The 19201-nt window shown below is 46.0% G+C and overlaps 1 protein-coding gene across 1 annotated transcript in view; it reads right to left on the bottom strand.

Moving 5' to 3' along the window:
* Positions 1 to 84: 84 nt before the first annotated feature.
* LOC145360896 (adhesion G protein-coupled receptor E3-like) overlaps positions 85 to 19201 on the bottom strand; it is a 38033-nt gene continuing 18916 nt past the window's right edge. Inside the window, exons 11-17 of the mRNA XM_080216399.1 lie at positions 17085 to 17285; positions 15691 to 15926; positions 12478 to 12544; positions 11383 to 11474; positions 6936 to 7104; positions 4643 to 4747; positions 85 to 2631 (exon numbers count right to left, since the gene is read on the bottom strand). Coding sequence (XP_080072525.1) covers positions 2620 to 2631; positions 4643 to 4747; positions 6936 to 7104; positions 11383 to 11474; positions 12478 to 12544; positions 15691 to 15926; positions 17085 to 17285 — 882 coding nt within the window. The 3' untranslated portion in view covers positions 85 to 2619. The remainder of the gene's footprint in view (positions 2632 to 4642; positions 4748 to 6935; positions 7105 to 11382; positions 11475 to 12477; positions 12545 to 15690; positions 15927 to 17084; positions 17286 to 19201) is intronic.

Here is a 19201-nt window from a genome sequence, read left to right on the forward strand (position 1 = left end):
CTCCCCTCTCCATACCCTTCCCACCTCCTTTCTCTCCCCTCCTCCTTCTACTCTTCACCTCCCCCCCACCCCACTATTGCTTGCTGGATCCTGGTCACCAGGGAACCCGCAATCTTTGGCAGGAACTTGGAGATCCCACCGGCGGGAAGGCCTCTCAAAGAATTTGCAATTATACAGTGTCCTCCGTGACCACTGGACATATCTGCTTTACAGCAGATGAAATACTTTTGAAGTGATGTCACTTGTTGTACAGCAGCAAACACCAGAGTCAAATGGTGCACAGCAAGATCCCACAAACAGTAACGTGATCATTATTGGAGGTTTTCTTCCACCAGCATTGATTGTGGGATAAATATTTGCCAGAAATGAAGGCCAAATAATTTCAGGAGAATGTCTTTATCTTTCTGGGAGGGCAGGTGAGGCCTTGGCTCAACATCTCATCTGAAACACAGCGCCTGGTCTGGACAGAGCAGGTAGAGAAAAAAAATAAATGATTCTGAAGATGAAAAGGACACTGATGATTTGCAAAAGGAGCAATTCCGACTGGAGGAAAGTCTTTTCTTCGCACAGCAAGCAGCTAGGACCTGGGATGCATTTCCCAAGAGGCAAATGCAATCGAAACATTCAAAGGGGAATTGGAAGTTATCAGACGAGGAAGAAAGAAAGCAAAGCCAAGGGGAGGGAATGGGACCAGATGAGTTGATTTTGCCCAAGAGCAGACAGGGTGGGCCAACAAGTCTCCTTCTATGCTGTGACCATTCTATAATCTTCGGTGGTGCAGCACCGCAAGACTGGAGGGTCTACCTGGATTTTTTATAGATTCATAGAATCCTTACATTGCTGGTAGAGGCCATTTGGCCTATTGAGTCTGCATTGACACAACCCCTCTGCCCATCTCCAGATCCCCATTACTCCTAATCCACCTAATCTACACAACATGGAACACTAGGAGGCAATTTAGTTTGGCCAATCCACTAACATCTTTGGATACTAAGGGGCAATTTAGCACGGCCAATCCACCTAACCTGCATATTTTTGGACTGTAGGAGGAAACTGGAGCACCCGGAGGAAATCAATGCAGACACAGGGAGAATGTGCAAATTCCACACAGACAGCCACCTGAGGCCAGAATTGAACCCGGGTCCCTAGCACTGTGAGGCAGCAGTGCTAACCACTGTGCCAGCATGCTGTCCAATCGAACATACTTTGCGCTTAATCCCTGGAGTGGCACTTGGATCTGAAACCTTCTGACCCAGAAGCAGGAGTGACACCCGTTGAGCCCTAGGTACTTAAAAGCTTGGTCAATGTTGATGATCTCAGTGGGACGGAGTGGGCTGGGCAGAATGGTTTAGGGAAGGAATTCCAGAACTTGAGCATAGAAAATGCCCAGTACCTTATCGTGTTCTTCCCAAAGAAGTTTACAACCACTGAGTTATGTTATTCAGTGTAGGAATAGTGTAATGTAGGCAAGTGCAGCAGCCAGTTTAGGCACAGAGTTCTGAAATATAACAACTTGCAACTAAACTACTTCTGGTGGCATTGGCCAAGAGCTTAGAGTTGGCCAGGAAAGTGAGAGCTTTACTGTTGTTCTACCAAGTGTCATCATTTATTGCAGCATAACAAGCAGACCCAGGCCTCAGTTTAATATCCTGTGATATCCTGACAGTGCAGCACTCCCTCCGTACCACATCCAAGCCTACCACAGCCTAGGTTTTTATGCTCAAGTCTCCGGATGGCATTTGAACCCGCGACCACATGCGTAATGCTTTATTGAAACTTTACAAGCATTAGCCAGATATGAACTATTTTACATTCACATCACAGGATCATCGCACAATACAGCATAGACGGAGGCCATTTGGCCCATCATGCTCAGGGTGGCCCAGGAATATCTTGTATTCAAGCCCTGTTCCATGCTGAGTTATCTCACCTCAACCGAGGTTCTCTGCGCCAGTGCTCCCTCAAATTTCCCGCTCGCCTTGTGTACACTGTAAGATTGGCGCTTGGTGTTGCCTGTGAGCTTGTGACCGGCACACTTCTGCATAATGGTGCATCCTGTGCTGCTTAGAGGGAGCATGGTTCTGCCATCCTAGTGAGTGGAAAATCAGCCGTACAGCAAAATAACGTCAACAGCAGGTACCAGTGCCTACCTAACATTAATGAGATAACTTAGTGCCACCAGTAAGTCTGGTAACGTAGGACTTGCTCCACGGTCGTTTTTCTTTCTCCTGGGTCATGTATGGAAGACAGGACTCGACTGAACACTCAAGAGAGGTTGACTTATCAACGGACCAGCCATCCTACGAAAACGTGGTGGTCAGTGACACAAAGTGGGCAGTCTCCGTGACTCGTCTGCTCTCTGCCATCGCGCATGAAGCAAATCTGCATTTTCCCCCCGAAGGTGTCCCCTGAAGGGCTCTACAAGCAGGGAAGCCAAACGCCAGCCTGTGCATTCCCCTCCAGGACTGTTACTGAAATGGCCAGGACCTTTCTAACCCGTGGAGATGATGCTACATCATCACTTATTCAAATGCTTTCTGTCCTTCAACCACTTTGTAGCTGTGACAATGACACGGTGTTCCAAGTCAACCGCAGGAAGGTACATCAATGCCAAATTATTTAAACTTTCTCCTGTTGAGATAAACAGAAACAATGGTGACATATGAGGTGTAAATATCATTATACCAGGTAGAATAACATGGTGAGCTTTTAAATAGAGCCACATGTTAATCTACGCAAGTCTGGCCTCCCAACCCTGGAGTCACGCCCTCATTAACCAACCAATGAGAAGACACAATAACTCAATCAAGTAACAGTAGAACCATAGAATCCCTACAGTGCAGAACGAGGCCATTCGGTTCATTGGGTCTGTACCGATTCACCGAAAGAACTTCTTACCCGGAGCCAATCCCTGTCCTATTCCCTTAATCCCATGCATTTAACATGGCCAATCCACCTAACCTGCACATTCTTGGATACCAAGGGGCAATTTAACACGGCCAATCCATTTAACCTGCACATCCTTGGACATTAAGGGGCAAGATACTGTAGGGAGATAGTCTGCTAAGAATTGGCTCACTTTACATAGGTAGGAGGAAGCAGAAACGTCAGAACAGATACACTCAGTTTCTCATGCCTGTGTAAACAGGTGTCATTGCATGGATTCATTGAAGGGACATTGCACACTGACAAAATGGTATTTATACATGGACAAGGTACATACTTTTCTGGTCTTACTGAATGAGTCTATCCGATGATGATGACATGTTCCTTGATGTGTCCCCAGTATGCGAGTGTAAATCAGTACCTATATCTTACATAGTTGTTATTGCTGTGAAAGTATTGTGTTCAAGAGCAATTAGGGATAGACACCAAAGACTGGCCGAGCCAGCACCTTCCACACCCCGTGGAAAAATTAAAAAAAAAATCATGGCAGCTCATCCAATACCTTGGAAAACCTCAACTCTGGCACAGTCTCCAACTTGAGAAAGCTGAATTTTGGAAATTTCTTTTTGTATCTTACCCTTGCTCTATCCGCAGAGTGTGGCGGAGGTTTGGAATTTTTTTCCTCAAATGGCAGTAGTTGCTGGTTCAACAATTGTTAGGTTTAGGTCTGAGGTAAGCAATTTTTTTACTGAGCAGGGATATCATTGGATATGTGACTAGGGCAGCTACATAGAGTTAGGCCATAGATCAGCCATGATCTTATTGAATGGCAGAGCAGGTTTGAGGGACTTAAAATAACTCCTCAGAGGTGGTGTCCCTTCACCTGTTACTCCTTATCTACAAACTCTATTCCAGTCATAAAGTGCTTCTGGTACACAGTCAGAATCCAGAGTGCCAGAAGATCTGACACTCCCATTTTTACATACAGGTAAAATACGCTGATTGGGCAGGCAATCATGACCAATCTTTTTGGCCAACCAAATAAACTAACTCAAATTAACGAGGGGATAAATTAAAAAGGGCAGCCCCCAATAGGAGATCAACTGCTCGAAGTAAAGGACAAAGTAGAAAGGGAACTTAAAAGATCAAATCAAAATGTGATTAAAAGGGGTCAATAATGCACCACAGTCCCTGTAGTGCCCAGAGGGCATGGAAGGCGTTAACGGTATGCTCGGACACCGCATGTTCCCTCTCCAGGGGCATCTGGCCATGAATATAGCCGTGGTAGCGGGGCAGACAGTCGGGTTGGACGACCCCCTCGGTCGTCCGCTTCCTGGACTTGTAGATGGCAAGCTTTGGTAGGCCCAGGAACAGGTTCACGAGGAGGTCCTCCACCCTCCACACCAAGTGTCCATAGATCAGGAGAATGGGGCTGAAGTGCAGCAAGCAATTATGACCTCAATCAGGGAGCTCATACTCCAAGATGCCCACCTCATGTGACCCTATCATGTCATTATAGGGCTGAATGGCCTACTCCTATTCTTATGTTCCTTACCTAACAAAGAGTATTTCAGTCTTCCTTAATTATCAAACTTGAGTTAAAGGTAAAGGAAGTATAACAATATAGATAAAGCCTCCAGGTAAGTCATTAAGTCACATTTTTCACAGCAAAGGTTGAGTCTTTGGCTAACCAATTGGACTAGCAGTTCAGCTCAGCATGACTGCATTTCATTCACACAACCAATGGCCTACTTACTGTTGCAGTGGTTATTCGCATGCTAGCAGATCCAGAGTCCCCGAAGGTAGCTTTCCTCCTCACCATGCACAATCTATTGAGCCACGTCCAGTATCCATCTCTCACCTTTGGCCACAAATAATAGAGCAGAATTTAATGAACGTCTCAATGAGAAAATCATGCTAATCCTTAAGCACTTTTACTAATCCATATCACTCACTACACTAGTGTCCTTTGGTAGACACATTGCTTCCTGCCTCTCCATTCGCAGCCTGCCTGCCCACAGGATGTTGATGGGTTGGGATTCAGGACTGTATTGCTGCTGAAGTCTTTAAGAAGATGGAGTTAATTAATCTTCCTTTCAGCAAGTCTTCCTGCATGATTTATGCTAGCTGCGTGTAAATGCCTTTAGAGAAAATTTGTACAGCTTAAGAAAACAATTCCAAGGAGTGAGCCGTTGTTCAAAGGACACAGATCTCCGATAGTAAGGGGTTGGGGAGCGGGGGTGTGGGTGGGGGGATGGGGGTGTGGGGGCAGGGGGGAGGAAAGAGTAGGAAGGAGGAAGGGAACAGTATGAGAGAAGTTGTTGGAGAGGAGAGAACATGGAAGGGAGGGAAGGGAAGGGAAGAAGGGGAAGGAAGGAATACGAAGGAAGGCCATGAGAGGGGATGGAGACAGGGAAGGGAAGGAGGAACAGAGAAAAAGGGAGGGGGATGAGAGAAGGGAGGAGCAAGGAAGGGAATGGGAGAGGAGTAAAATGGGAGCAGGGGAGTGAGGAGAAGGGAAGTAGGAAAGGCGAGGAGAGGTGCCAGAGAGGAGGAGAGAAGAGTGGACAGGAAGGGGGAGAGGGTGGGGGGGTAGGGAGCAGGTGGAAAGGAGGAGGAGAAGTAAGACAATAGGATTAGAGGATGAAGTGAGAGGAGTGGAGAGGGATTTGATTTGATTTGATTTATTATTGTCACGTGTATTGGGGTACAGTGAAAATATTGTTTCTTCTGCTCTATACAGACAAAGCATACCGTACATGGAGTATATAGGAGAGAAGGAAAGGAGAGGGTGCAGAATATAGTGTTATGGTCACAGCTAAGCTGCAGTTGATCTTTCTCTACACCCTTGCTGTGACTGTAACACTATTTTCTAAACACTCTCCTTTCCTTCTCCCCATGTACTCTATGTACAGTATGCTTTGTCTCTATGACATACAAGAAACAATACTTTTCAGTATACCCCAATACATGTAGCAATAATAATCAAATCAAATCAAAGGTCTGATGGCCACAGAGAAGAAGCTGTTTTTGAGTCAGTTGGAACACAATTTCAGACTTTTGTATCTTTTTCCTGATGGGAGAAGGTGGAAGAGAGAATGTCCAGGGTGCGTGGGGTCCTTGATTATGCTGGCTGCTTTGCCGAGGCAGCCGGAACTGTAGACAGAGTCAATGGATGGGAGGCTGGTTTGTGTGATGGATTGGGCAACATTCACAGCCCGTTGTAGTTCCTTGCAGTCTTGGACAGAGCAGGAGCCATACCAAGCTGTGATACATCTGGAAAGGTTGCTTTATATGGTACATCTGTAAACATTGGTAAGAGTCATAGCGGACATGCCAAATTTTCTTAGTCTTCTGAGAAAATGGAGGCATTGGTGGGCTTTCTTAACTATAGCATTGGCGTGGAGGAACCAGGACAAGTTGTCCAGGACCAAGAGAGAGAGAGGGCTGGGGGATGCGAAGATAAAGGAGCTGGTGAGAGATTCAGCCCCAGGTTAAAATTGGATGGGGTGTGAGACGAGTGTTCACCGGTGTGTTTTGTACTCTGTATCTGCGAACAATGCAAATATGATAAGACATTTATTTACAGTTTGTTTACTTCCCAGAAGGAAAAAAAGACTAAAATGAGGAAAGAAAAATATTGATCCGAACTGTTGGGTTCTCTGTGAGCCGTCACATCAGGTTTAGCTAATCAAGCATAGTGAGTATAGATCAGTCACACATGGTCAAACACAGGATAACTGAACCATTGAACATCACACACCCAATGCTGTCAGTTTCTCAGTGGTGGAGGTTAAAATTGCGCCACCCTCACCATCCCGTTTCCCCATCCGAGTGTGGAGATAATTATAAATGTGGATGTTCTGAGTTGCCATGGTACCGATAGCTTAGTAACCAGCTGGCATTCTCTGCCTGGGCTTACACTGTGTCCCTGTCAGTGGGCATGGGGGCAATTTGTTGTGAACCCCATTACCCACTTCAGGGGCAGAGGTGAAATGAACTTTATTGAAGGCACTCCGAAAGTAGAGAAAGAGGAGAGCATGTCCTACCTGCCGGTTTAACAAACAGAGGATGATGAAGATAAAAATTCCCTGGAAGCTGTTGATGATGGTGAATAAGTAGGCCATCACCAGTGTTGAAGCCTGGAAGTGGAACAGACCCAAAAGCCAGGTGCAGCCCAGGACAAACACTTGTGCGATGGCTTTAAATGTCAGCATTCTGTGAAGAGCAGAGAGTTCATAAGAGAAGATTACCTATGAATTATACTGCACTGCTATTACTGGTTATCTGAATACAGTTAATTGAAAGTACAAAAATGTTTCTGCAATTTTAATTTTAATCAGGACTAGAGGGCACAGCCTCAAGATAAGGGGGGGGGCAGTTTAGATCAGAGTTGAGGAGGAACTTCTTCACTCAAAGGGTGGTGAATCTCTGGAATTCTCTGCCCGTTGTAGTGGTGGAGGCTACCTCGCTAAATATATTTAAGTCACGGGTAGATAGGTTTTTGACAGTCAGGGGAATTAAGGGTTATGGGGAGAAAGCGGGAAAGTGGAACTGATCCACTTCAGATCAGCCGTGATCTTATTGAATGGCGGGGCAGGCTCGAAGGGCTAGATGGCCTACTCCTGCTCCTATTTCTTATGTTCTTAATTGCTCTTCAATGCTCTTGTTGTTGGGAGGTGAGGGATGATCTTGGTTTTTTGTGTCCCCTTCCCAAGCCCTGCTAACTTTCACGGCTTGTCCAGGGCCTGAAGGCCATATGAAATAGGAGCAGGAGGAGGCCATTCAGCCCTTCAGCCTGCTCTGCCATTTATTAAGATCATAGCTGATCTCACGCTCACTGAGTCCATTTTCCTGCCTTAATTCGTAACCCCTTTAATTCCCCGACTCATTAAAAACCGATCGATCTCAAACTCAGAAATGTTCAAGGACCCAGCCTCCTGGGGTAAAAAATTCCAAAGATTCACCACTCTCTGAGAGAAGAAATTCTTCCTCAAATCTGTCTTAAATGAGCTTCCCCCTCAATCTCTGTGTCCTCTAGGTCCTACACTCTCCCATGAGTGGAAACATCCTCCCAATATTTACCCTGCCTGACCCTCCTCGGAATGTGATATGCTTCAATTGCGTCCCCTCTCATTCCTCTCAACTCCAAGGAGGATAGACCCAGCCTGTTTAATCTTTCCTCACATGGAAGTCTCTCAATGGATGGTATACTCATCCCTGAGTGGGAAGGCTGTGGACCTAAATCCTACTCCAGAGGCTTAATCACAACATCTAGGCTAACACACTGGCAGCGCTGAGGCAGTGCTGCACTGTCAGAGGTGCCGTCTTTCAAATGAGCTCTGCACTGTCCGACGTATGGAGGAGATCCAATATTTCAAAAAAGAATGGGGAGATGTTACCCCCTCCGCACTTCCCCCTCCCTCCAACCCCTGAACTCCTCGAGTAGCCTGGCCAATATTTATCTCTCAACCTGAAGCACCAAATCAGATTATCTGTTCGTGATCACCTCAATGTTTGTGGGACGTTGCTGTGCACAAAATGGATGCCACATTGCTTGCATGGCAGCACTGATGAGACCTCAATAATAGTTTATTGACTACTGAGCATTTTTCATAGAATCATAGAATTCCTACAGTGCAGAAGGAGGCCATTCGGCCCATCAAATCTGCACTGACAACAAGCTCAGCCAGACCCTATGTCCGTAACCCCAAGTATTTCCCTTGCTAATTCCCCCTGACACTAAATGGCAATTTAGCATAGCCAATCAACCTAACCCACACATCTTTGGGACACTAAAGGGCAATATAACATGGCCAATCCACCAAACCTACACACCTTTCGACACTAAAGAGCAATTAAGCATGGCCAATCAATCTAACCTACACATCTTTGCACACTAAGAGGCTATTTAGCATGGTCAATCCATCTAACTTACACATCTTTGGACACTAAGGGACAATTTAGTATACCAATCCACCTAACCAGCACTCGAGGTCGGAATTGAACCTGGGTCCCTGGCACTGTGAGGTCATAAAGGGGAGCAGGGGGATGGGGAGGGGTATGGGGGGGGAGGGGGGCGGTGTTGTAAGGAAGGTGGACGATGTAGAACTTAAAGGTTAGTGTCGCCAGGCAGTTTTGTGTTGGTAATGCCTTTTATCACACTTAACACATCGTCAGCTGAAGTTGTTATTCTGAGAGATTTGAATGCGCCACAGCTGTTCAAAAACTTTTCTCCACAAATAGAAGTCAGAATCCTGCATCCCATGGACTGGGGCAATATGCAGAGAGCAAAATAACTACTGATATTTTGCATTTTTTTTAATACCTTACTCCTGTTTAATTCATTAGTTCAGGAAGTGTCACTTATTGGTGTTGGATATTCGATTACTAAAATTCAGGAATAATTTTTTGTCTTTTATGTGGACTATTTTGTGTGAGAAATCCACTCAGTGTATCATCTGATTGTCTCCGAGGAACAGGATCAGGCTATTCAGCCCCTCACGTCTGTTCCATCAAGACTGATTGGACCCCATCTCCATTTTCCCACCTTGGCTTTATATTCTTTGACAGCCTTACCCAGGAACACATCTGTTAATCCCAGTTTTGAAAGTTCCAACTGACCCTCATCCTCCAAAGCCTTTGAGGGTAGGGGATCTCAGATTTCCCTCACCATCTGTGTGAGGAAGTGCTTATGAAATTCTGCCTCCTCGGTCTCACCTTGAAGAGCTTGTCTCTAAATTTAAGGTTCCCCCACCAGGGGGAAGAGTTTCTTCATAACTAACCTTTCAAATCCGTTTAACATTTAAGTGCCTCAATTGGATCACTTTTCAATCCACTAAATGTTATTCATTTCATATCTTTGACTTTCCATAGAGCAATGCAGAGATAGCACTTGTTTCAACACGTTGTTTTGTTGTTTTACTTCCCGCATGTAGTGGTGCACAAGGCAAACTTTCATCTGATCCCATAGCAAGTTTTTCCTGGAACAGGTCGCTAGTCTGTTGCCAGGGGCTTATAGTTTGAGGGGGCGCCACTCCACATCAAACGTGGCTGACCAGGAATCTCTCCTGCTCTTACCGCCAGCCATTAGAGTATTTGGAAAAATTTTGTAGGTTTATACTCAAACCTGTTTGGCCTGTTTTATAAACCAACCTTCCTTGGCCATCAAACCTGGAGCTTTTGGCTCAGAGACAGGGATGCTATCCACTGTGCCATAAGACCACCAGTTTATAAGTATGCTGAAACTTAATTCACAGAATCTTACACAATGCTTTGGAAGGTCTATACCATCCTTTCTGAAGCTTCTTGTAGCTTATGTGTGTCTCTTTACTTTGTCCACACCCAGGCTTAACCAGTCAAGCACAGTGAGCATAGATCAGTTACCAGACTCACAATCAAGCACAAAATAATTTAACACAACACTGAATTCAAGCATGTGGTAGTGTGGCCCCTTTAAAGGGGCAGGCATTTGTGGGCTTCGGTACCCTCCTGGGGCCTATCAGGAGGAAGTGCATGAACTGTCACCTATCGGGTGTTGGGGCACGAGCTTTCATAGCGGTGAACCTTTAGTATGAGAGCAGGAACTAGATTTGTACCTGCATTAAGCTTGTTTGTATATAGTTTAATACTTCAATAAATCACTTTTGTGATTTCATAATACCTCATGTGATAACGAAGCCTGGTCTATGTAACCTGGCCTCAAGGTTTAACCCTTTTAGCTCTGCTGATAAGACCACAAGAAACTACTAAGGTTTGTGAACATAGCCCAGTCCATTTCGCAAACCAGCCTCCCACCCATTGACTCTGTTCTGTCTACACTTCCCGCTGATTCAGAAAAGCAGCCAGCATTAGCAAGAACCTCACGCATCCCGGACATTCTCTCTTCCACCTTCTTCCATGGGGAAAAAGATACAAAAGTCTGAGATCATGTACCAACTAACTCAAGAACAGTCTGCTGTCATCAGACTTTTGAATGGACTTACCATATATTAAGTTGAAGTTTCTCTACATCCTATCTGCAACTGCAACACTACATTTTGCACTCTTTCCTTTCCTTCTCCCTTATGTACTGTATGATTGATATCTTTTGTCTGTAGAGTGCGCAAGAAACAATACTTTTCACTGTATCCCAATACATGTGACAATAGTAAATCAAATCAAATCAAATCCTTCACCACATTCCCTTGAACACTAGCTGACACATGCTGACACAGTTTCCAGACAGAATCTGACCAACATTGTGGACAAATGGAGCATAACCTCTGGAAGTCTGTATGCATGAACACTGGTTCAGAACAGAGGCAGGTTTGGGAAAAATGCTCATGACAGTCAAATAGCTTGTTATCAGTTGGGCATGGACCCAGGTGCAAAATGCCTTAAGTAAGTGAAGAGAGAGGGGAGAAAAAAAGCCAACAAAATCCTGGGGACATTTAAAGGAAGTTATTTCTGTTTTCCCCCGGTAATACTTGAGTTCTGAGCTTGGGGTTCACTTGCCTCATGTCCTTAATTTTCGTGACTTCTGCATTCAGTTGCTTGAGCTGTGCCCTCAGTATCCAGAGCGTCACGATGAAGAGGGCTGTATTAAACTGTGGGGAAAGCAAGCGGGAAGAAAATCAGTTAAAACAATAGAGAAAGTTTGCTATAAAGCCAACTAGCAGAGCCTTGCAATAGAATATTTAATTACTCAGTGAGGTTCCCATTCTTACCAATGTTTAAGTGAAATAGTTCCTCTTTAATTTCTTAATGTATTTATTGATGAGAATTCCATATTCATGGCTCCAATGCAGTCCCGGATGGCCTCCCATTATCACCATAAACCTAAGCACATCCAAAACTCTGCTGCTAAACAATGAGTACAGATCATAGAAACCCTACAGTGCAAAAGAAGGCCATTCGGCCCATCGAGTCTGCACTGACAACAATCCAACCTCCGCCACATCTCTATAACCCCACATATTTACCCCACTAATCCCTCTAGCCTACATACCTCAGGACACTGAAAGGCAATTTAGCATGGCCAATGCACCTAACCAGCACATCCTTGGAGGAAATTGGAACACCCGGAGGAAACCCATGAGACATAGGGCGAACATGCAGACTCCGCACAGACAGTGGCCCAAGCCGGGAATCAAACCCAGGACTCTGGAGCTGTGAGGCAGCAGAACTAACCACTGTGTCATCATGCCGCCAATATAAAGTAGGCATTCCTCGAAGAAACTTAAACCTTCTCTTCTCAAGCACCAATTTTTAAAAATTCATTCATGGGATGTAGGCATTGCTGGCTGGGCCAACATTTATTACCCATCCCTGAGTACGTTAAGAGTCAACCACATTGCTGTGAATCTGAGTAGGCCAGATCAGGTTAAGATCGGCATATTTCCTTCCCTAAATAAATAATAGTGAACCAGATGGGATTTTAGAACAATGATTTCATGGTCATCATTAGACTTTTAATTCCAGATTTATATTGATTTCAAATTTCACCATCTGGTGGGATTTGAACTCAGGTCCCCTGATTACTAGTCCAGAGACGATATCATTGCACCACCACCTCCCCACATGATAACACAATACAAATGATATAGTTACCAGGACTATTGCGCTGACTGGACCAACAAAACTCCAAATGAATCGATTCTGGACTGTCAGCCAACAGCTAAAACACAAATGAGAACAGAGAAAGTCAGTGACATCATTGGGATTCTCTCCATCTCACTACCTCACTCCTTTCTCACTCATCATCGTTGAAATCTCCCTCAAAGCCTGAGCATCCATAGAGTCCACAGAAAAAACACCCCTCCCTTCAGTTCTGATGAAGAACCAAAGGACTTGAAATGTTAACTCTGCTTTCTCTCCTTAGACCTGATGGGTTTCTCCAGCACCTTCCGTTCTACCTTTTAAACTTTGCTTTGAATTGGACTGGAGTTATGCTGCACTTAGTTTGAGCCTTTTTTTTAACAGTAGTGTGGGTATTGGATGAGATAACCCCTTAGAGGGACACTGCTGGTCTTGGCCGATGTACTTTATGTCTATGTGAGGTGCTGAAAATTAGCCGTGCAATTTAGTCTGTTCTGACCATCATCACATACTTAATCAATAAGGGAGCAAGTTGAAATATTGAGCTGGATTTTCATCTTCCAGGCAGGTAGCAGGAGTTGGGAAATTATCTGGTTTGGTTCTCCCACCTCAGGAAAAGTTCTGGGAAGGACGGGATTTTCATTCCAAGGGAGTGCAGGCTTCAGTTGGTCTAGCTGATGCGGAAGCATTTGGAAGCGGCCACTGAGGCTGCCGAGGTGGGTTGTTTACAAGGCCCACCTGGTGTGCTGTGGGACTTCACCCCAGCTAGAATGAAAAAAAGGAAAGCCCGAAAAATGTAATTGCATCTTTTTTATCCTGTAGCTCTAGCCAAATTGATTCTACTTGAACCCTATGGGACACCTTCTATCCTCTTTCACCAGCACTGCAATGCTACCTATCTGTCCTGGGCATTTTGTGCATCCTGATGTTCCTCTCTAATTTTCTCTCATGGCTCTCATACCCATACCAGGTGGCACAATGGCACAGTGGTTAGCACTGCTGCCTCGTAGCACCAGGGACTCAGGTCCAGTTCCTGGTTTGGATCACTGTCTGTGTGGGGTCTGCATGTTCTCCCCGTGTCTATGTGGGTTTCCTCCGGGTGCTCCAGTTTCCTCCCATAGTTCCAAAGATGTGCTGGTTAGGTGCATTGGCCATGCTAAATTCTCCTTAGTGAATCCGAACAGGCGCCGGAGTGTGGCAACTAGGGGATTTTCACAGCCACTTCATTGCAGTGTTAATGTAAGCCTACTTGTAACTAATAAATAAGCTTTTTACCAAGTTAGTTTAAACTCTCCAAATAGCGATTCCAAACTACCCCACAAGGAACTCAGTCCCAGCACTGTTCAGGTGCAATCCATCCAGCTTGTACAGGTGTCATCTCCCCCAGGTCCAGGCCCAATGTCTCAGGAATCTAAAACCCTCCCTCCTTGCTTTCATCCTTCGTGCCCCCTTAAATACCCCACACACTTCCCATGTCCCATAGCCCCCATGCCAAGCTATGCCCCAAACCATCCCCTATAACGCCTCATACTCCCATGCCAAGGTATGCCCCTCCACACGTCCCCTCCAGTCCAACCATGCCAAGCTAGGGCACTTCCATGCCTGTTTACTTGTATAGTGACAATAGGAAGTATTAAATTGAAGCTTTAAGGAAACATTCAACAATAACTTTCCAGTTACTGGGGAGAAAGATCCTTTTCATTACAGGCTATTAAAAGTGTTAATCATCCAGACCCTTTGAAGTATCAGTAAAGTATATTGTGGATAGGATGTTAAGAGAGGTAGTCACACCGCAGCTTAGGAATCTGGAGACAGAGAGGGAATGGGTGACCGCCGGGCAGTCCAAGAGAATCAGGCAGGTGGTACAGGATTCCCTGGAGTCTTGCTCACAAATCGGTTTTCCCTTTTGGAAGTTGGTGAGGGTGCTGGTTCCTCAGAGGAGTGCAGTCAGATCCAGGCTGATGGCACCACGAGCGGCGGGACTGCGCAGGAGGGGAGGAAGGAGAAGGGAAGAGCGATAGGGATTTGTCAGTTAGGGAAACAGACAGGCGATTCTGAGGCCATAGACGTGGATCCAAAATGGTATGTTGCCTCCTAGGTGTCAGGGTCAATGATGTTACCGAGCAGCTGGAGGACATCCTTCTGGAAGAGGGTGAACAGCCAGAAATTTATTTAATTTATTTTTTAGTGTTACAAGTAGGCTTACATTAACACTGAAATGAAGTTACTGTGAAAATCCCCTGGTTGCCACACTCCTGCGCCTGTTCAGATGTGGGAGAATTTAGCACAGCCAATGCACCCTAACCAGCACATCTTTCATTCTTGTGGGAGGAAACCGGAGCACTTGGAGGAAACCCACACAGACACGGGGAGAACATGCAGACTCTGCATAGATAGTGACCCAAGCCGGGAATTGAACCAGGGTCCCTGTCGCTGTGAGGCAGCAGTGCTAACCATTGTGCCATTGTACTCACGTGCAAGTGAATGCAGAAATGGGAGGATAAGTCAGATGAATGCGTGATTGGAAAGATAGTTCAGGAAGGAGGGCTTTAGATTCCTCGGACACTGGGTCTGGGTCTGAAGAAGATAGCACCTGTACAAACCTGATGGGTTGCACCTGAACAGAACAGGGACTGAGTTCCTTGCAGATGCTTTGGAACTGCTATTTTAAGAGCTTTAAACTAACTTGGCAGAGTTGTGGGTACCATGAGAGAAAATAATAGAGAGGAACACCAGGGTGCACAAAATACCCCGAGAGACAGATAGCATTAGTATGAAGAAATAGTATGTCAATTAGTGAATTCGGAGTAAGGGAGAAAGTAATAATGTCTAAATCAGGGTTACCGTACATGTATGTGAATGCATGGAGTATAGTAAAAAAGATTGGAGAGTTACAGGCAGAAATTGCGATTTGAAAACATGATGTTGTGATGATAATAGAGACCTAGCTCAAGAAAGAGCAGGACTGGGTGTTAAATATTCCTGGGTACAAGTTTTTTAGGAAAGGAAATCAAAGAAGGAAGTTGCAGTGCTAGAGAAAGAGGATGTCCCAGAAGGTTCCAGGAGAACCCTCTGGGACATCCTTGGATGTGAACAAGACCAGCATTTATTGCTCATCCCTAATTGTCCTGGAGAAGGTGGTTTGATGATGGTTCTCTGGCTAGCATTGCGTGTGGAGCAGGCTTAATGAGAGCAGTTATCCTTCTCCTGTCAGGTGTTACTTACTGTCGGTCTGTTCCATAACCACCGGAATATGTTGCTGCGGAAACGATCACGATCACTGCTGGCGCTCCGTATCCAAATGGGTACATGAACCAGCGCAGCACCTTGCGGGCACCAGAGTTGTTTATTTTCTGGAGGTTCCTGACGGTAAGGTGAAGGTAAATGCCTTCCACACACATCCAGGCGAAGACTGCGAGGAAGAGGTAGTGCAAAAGTCCCGCAATGATCCCACACACAACCTGGAATAAAGAGCATGGTTCAGTCTCCTCCTCATCAAACACCAACCCTTACCGTCACTGCATTGTTTGTATATTCGTTCAGGGGATCACTGACCTGGCCAGCATTTATTGTCCATCCCTAGTTGCCCATCAGAAGGTACCATCTTGAACTGCTGCAGTCCCTGGGGTGCAGGTACACCCACAGTGCTATTAGCTGATGAACTGCATTTTGAGCTCTATAACTAAATAAAATTATTCAATGATCCAGTTGGATTGAGTGGATTAGAATCAATTGGATTGAATCAATTGGAATCCATTGGAATGAATAAGTTGGAATGAATCGTTTTGCTTAGGTAGTTCAGTTCTAGCATTTGCAGCTTTTGTAAGGGAAAATTACTAATCCTACATCCAGTTGCAGCTCAATTCATCTTTAGAGAATGATTTGAGGGTGGGAGATAGAGGGGTGGAGGGTTGAGGTTAGGGGAGGTGTGGGGTGGAGAGTTTGAGACCAGGGGCGGGGGGTTGGGGAGGTTGGTGGGGTGTGAGCGTTGAGGGTGAGGTGGGGGTGTTGAGGGCAGAGGGTGAGAGGTTGAGGTTGGAGGGGCGGATGGGAAGGTATTGGGGTGAGGGTGGGGAAGTGGGAGATTGAGGTTGGGGGGACTGGGGAGGTGGTGGGATAGGGGTTGAGGTTGGGGGATGGGGAGGAGATGGGGAGGTGGTAGGGTGGGGGTTTGAGGTTTGGGGGGGCTGGTGGGGTGTCGGTTGAGGTTGAGGGGTGCATTGGGGGGCGTGGAGGTGTTGACTGTGGGGGTGTGAGGAGATGGTCAGGTGGAGAGATGGTCAAGTGGGTGGGGGTTTGAGATTGGGGGGGTGGGGAGGTGGTGGGGTATGGGTTGAGGTTGGGGGATTGGGAAGTGGTGGGGTGCGGCTGTTGACCACAGAGGATGGGAGGTTGAGGTTGGGGGGGGGAGGTTGAGGTTGAGAGCTGGGAGGTTAAGGTTGGGCGGGGAGGTTGATGTTGAGAGCTGGGAGGTTAAGATTGGGGAGTGGGGAGGTGGTTGGGTGGGGGTTGAGGTTGAGGTTGGAGAGGTGGGGAGGTGGTCAGGTAGGGGTTGAGTTTGGGGGGTGGGAAGTTGATGTTGGAAGGGTGGTGTTTCATGAATCCTGAGATCCTCTCACCTTGTTGCCGGTCCTGTTAACTCCTACCAGGAAGAGTAGCTCGGCTAGGAACAGAGTGATGCACAGGTTGACGTGGATGGTGTTGTTGGGGCTGGTAACTTGGATGCAGAACAAAAACGTGATGATAGCGAGTCCCAGGCAAGCCAGAGATAGGCTGATCCCAATGATCGTGATGATACTGAGATTCTGGTGACCTTCAATCTAACACATGAATCCAAATTACAACCACTTTATGCAAAGGCATTTAAAAGTAAGATTTCCCTACTTTCCTCCAGACGGCACTGGCTCTTTGTTGGAGTATAGGCCCAAGACTTTGTACCTCATCCAAATGGACATACATGGGCCCAGATAGTAACTTAACTTCCCTTCCTTACCCCAGTAGAGTAGTCGGACATGTAGTCATGAGAAGCCCATAGCTGATAACCTCATCTCCATCCTCGAGCCCTCACCTTCAACTGCAGGTCATCTGGTAATTTGAATCCTCAGCTTGGAAGCCGGACTCTGATTTCCCTTTCCAAACAAAGCCACTATTGGGATGTGGGCACCTCTGGCAGGGCCACCGTTTATTTGATGTCCCTAAATTCCTTTTGGGAAAGTGGTGGTGAGCTTGAACCACTGAGTTTGCATGATGTAGGTACACCCACAGTGCTATTAGGGAGGGAGTTGTGACTCAGTGAAGAGACGGACGATGCACTTTTAAGTCAGGGACATGGAGATGATGGCGTTCACGTGCTCCTGATGTCCTGGCGCTCTGGGTGGCAGAGATTACAGGTTTGGGAAGTTCTGCCCATTTCAATGATTAGACTCTTTCTATCCTATGGTCAAATGCAAGGGCACCTCAACCAAGAAGGGAAGGGAACAGCACTTCCTTGGAAGGAACAGAGCAAAGAGTAATGGTGAACAAAACAGAGCCCCATGAGTTGCAAACGAGGGGTTTGGCAATATACCTTAGTACAGGCACTTGGAGTCCATTATAGAATCATAGAATCCCTACAGTGCAGAATGAGGCCATTTACCCCATTGTGATTGCACCAACTCACTGAAACAGCATCTTATCCAGGTCCAACTCCACCCCCCTGACCCATCCCATTAACACCCTCCCCCTGTCTCATTCTCTTAACCCTGCACATTTAATATGCCAATCCCCCTAACCTATACATCTTAGGACACTAAGGAGCAATTAAGCATGGCCTATCACCTAACCTACACATTTTGGGACACTAAGGGACAATTTAACATTGCCAATTCATCTAATCTTTGGACTGTGGGATGAAACCAGAGCACCCGGAGGAAACCACGCAGACACGGGGAGAATGTGCAAACTCCACACTGACAGTCATCCAAGACCGGAATTGAACCCGGGTCCTTAGCGCAATGAGGCAGCAGTGCTAACCACTGTGGCACCATGCCACCCATAACTCAGAAGTTGACCAGAAAAGACTAACTCCTGCTCTGATTTGAATGAGCTAGCCTTAACCTGAATGGCCTCAGGGTCCATGGGCTAGACACAAAACAAAATCCCAAAATCAACCCTCTCTTATGAGGATAGGGCTGGACAGACTGGGCTTGTTTCCACTGGAGTTTACAGAGAGAGGAGTGGCTTGATTTCAGCCTATAGGATTCTGAATGGTCTTGACAAGGTGAATATGGAAAGGGTTTTTCTTCCTGTGTTCAGAACTTGGGGGGGGGCACTTTTAAATTTTGGGGTCACCCTTTTAGGACACAGATGAGGAGAATTTTTTTCTCTCAGAGTGTTGTGTGACTTTGGAACTCGCTGCTTCAAGGTAGAGTGAGATAGGTTCTTATTAGGCAAAGGAACCAAAGATTATTTGGAGAAACATGAGTGTGGAATTAGATTAGCCGTGACCTTAATGAATGTGGAGCAGGCGCAAGAGGCCGAATGGCCTACTTCTGCTTCTATTTTGTACGCTTATTTGTCTCCTTCCGAGGACATGTACAGGAAATTCCATCCTGACAATTGTTTCTGCTTCCTCTATGAACGAATTGCCCTGTTGAAATGTGGGTTACTACTGAAGATTGGCTTATGGGGTACTACTGTACTGGAATCTATGGAATAACACCCAGGCAACATCAGAGGAACTAAGAATGTGAAAAGA

The sequence above is a fragment of the Carcharhinus amblyrhynchos genome, chromosome 33 (genome assembly GCF_965287045.1).
Source record: "Carcharhinus amblyrhynchos chromosome 33, sCarAmb.v2.hapA, whole genome shotgun sequence".
In the NCBI taxonomy this organism is placed as follows: Eukaryota; Metazoa; Chordata; class Chondrichthyes; order Carcharhiniformes; family Carcharhinidae; genus Carcharhinus; species Carcharhinus amblyrhynchos.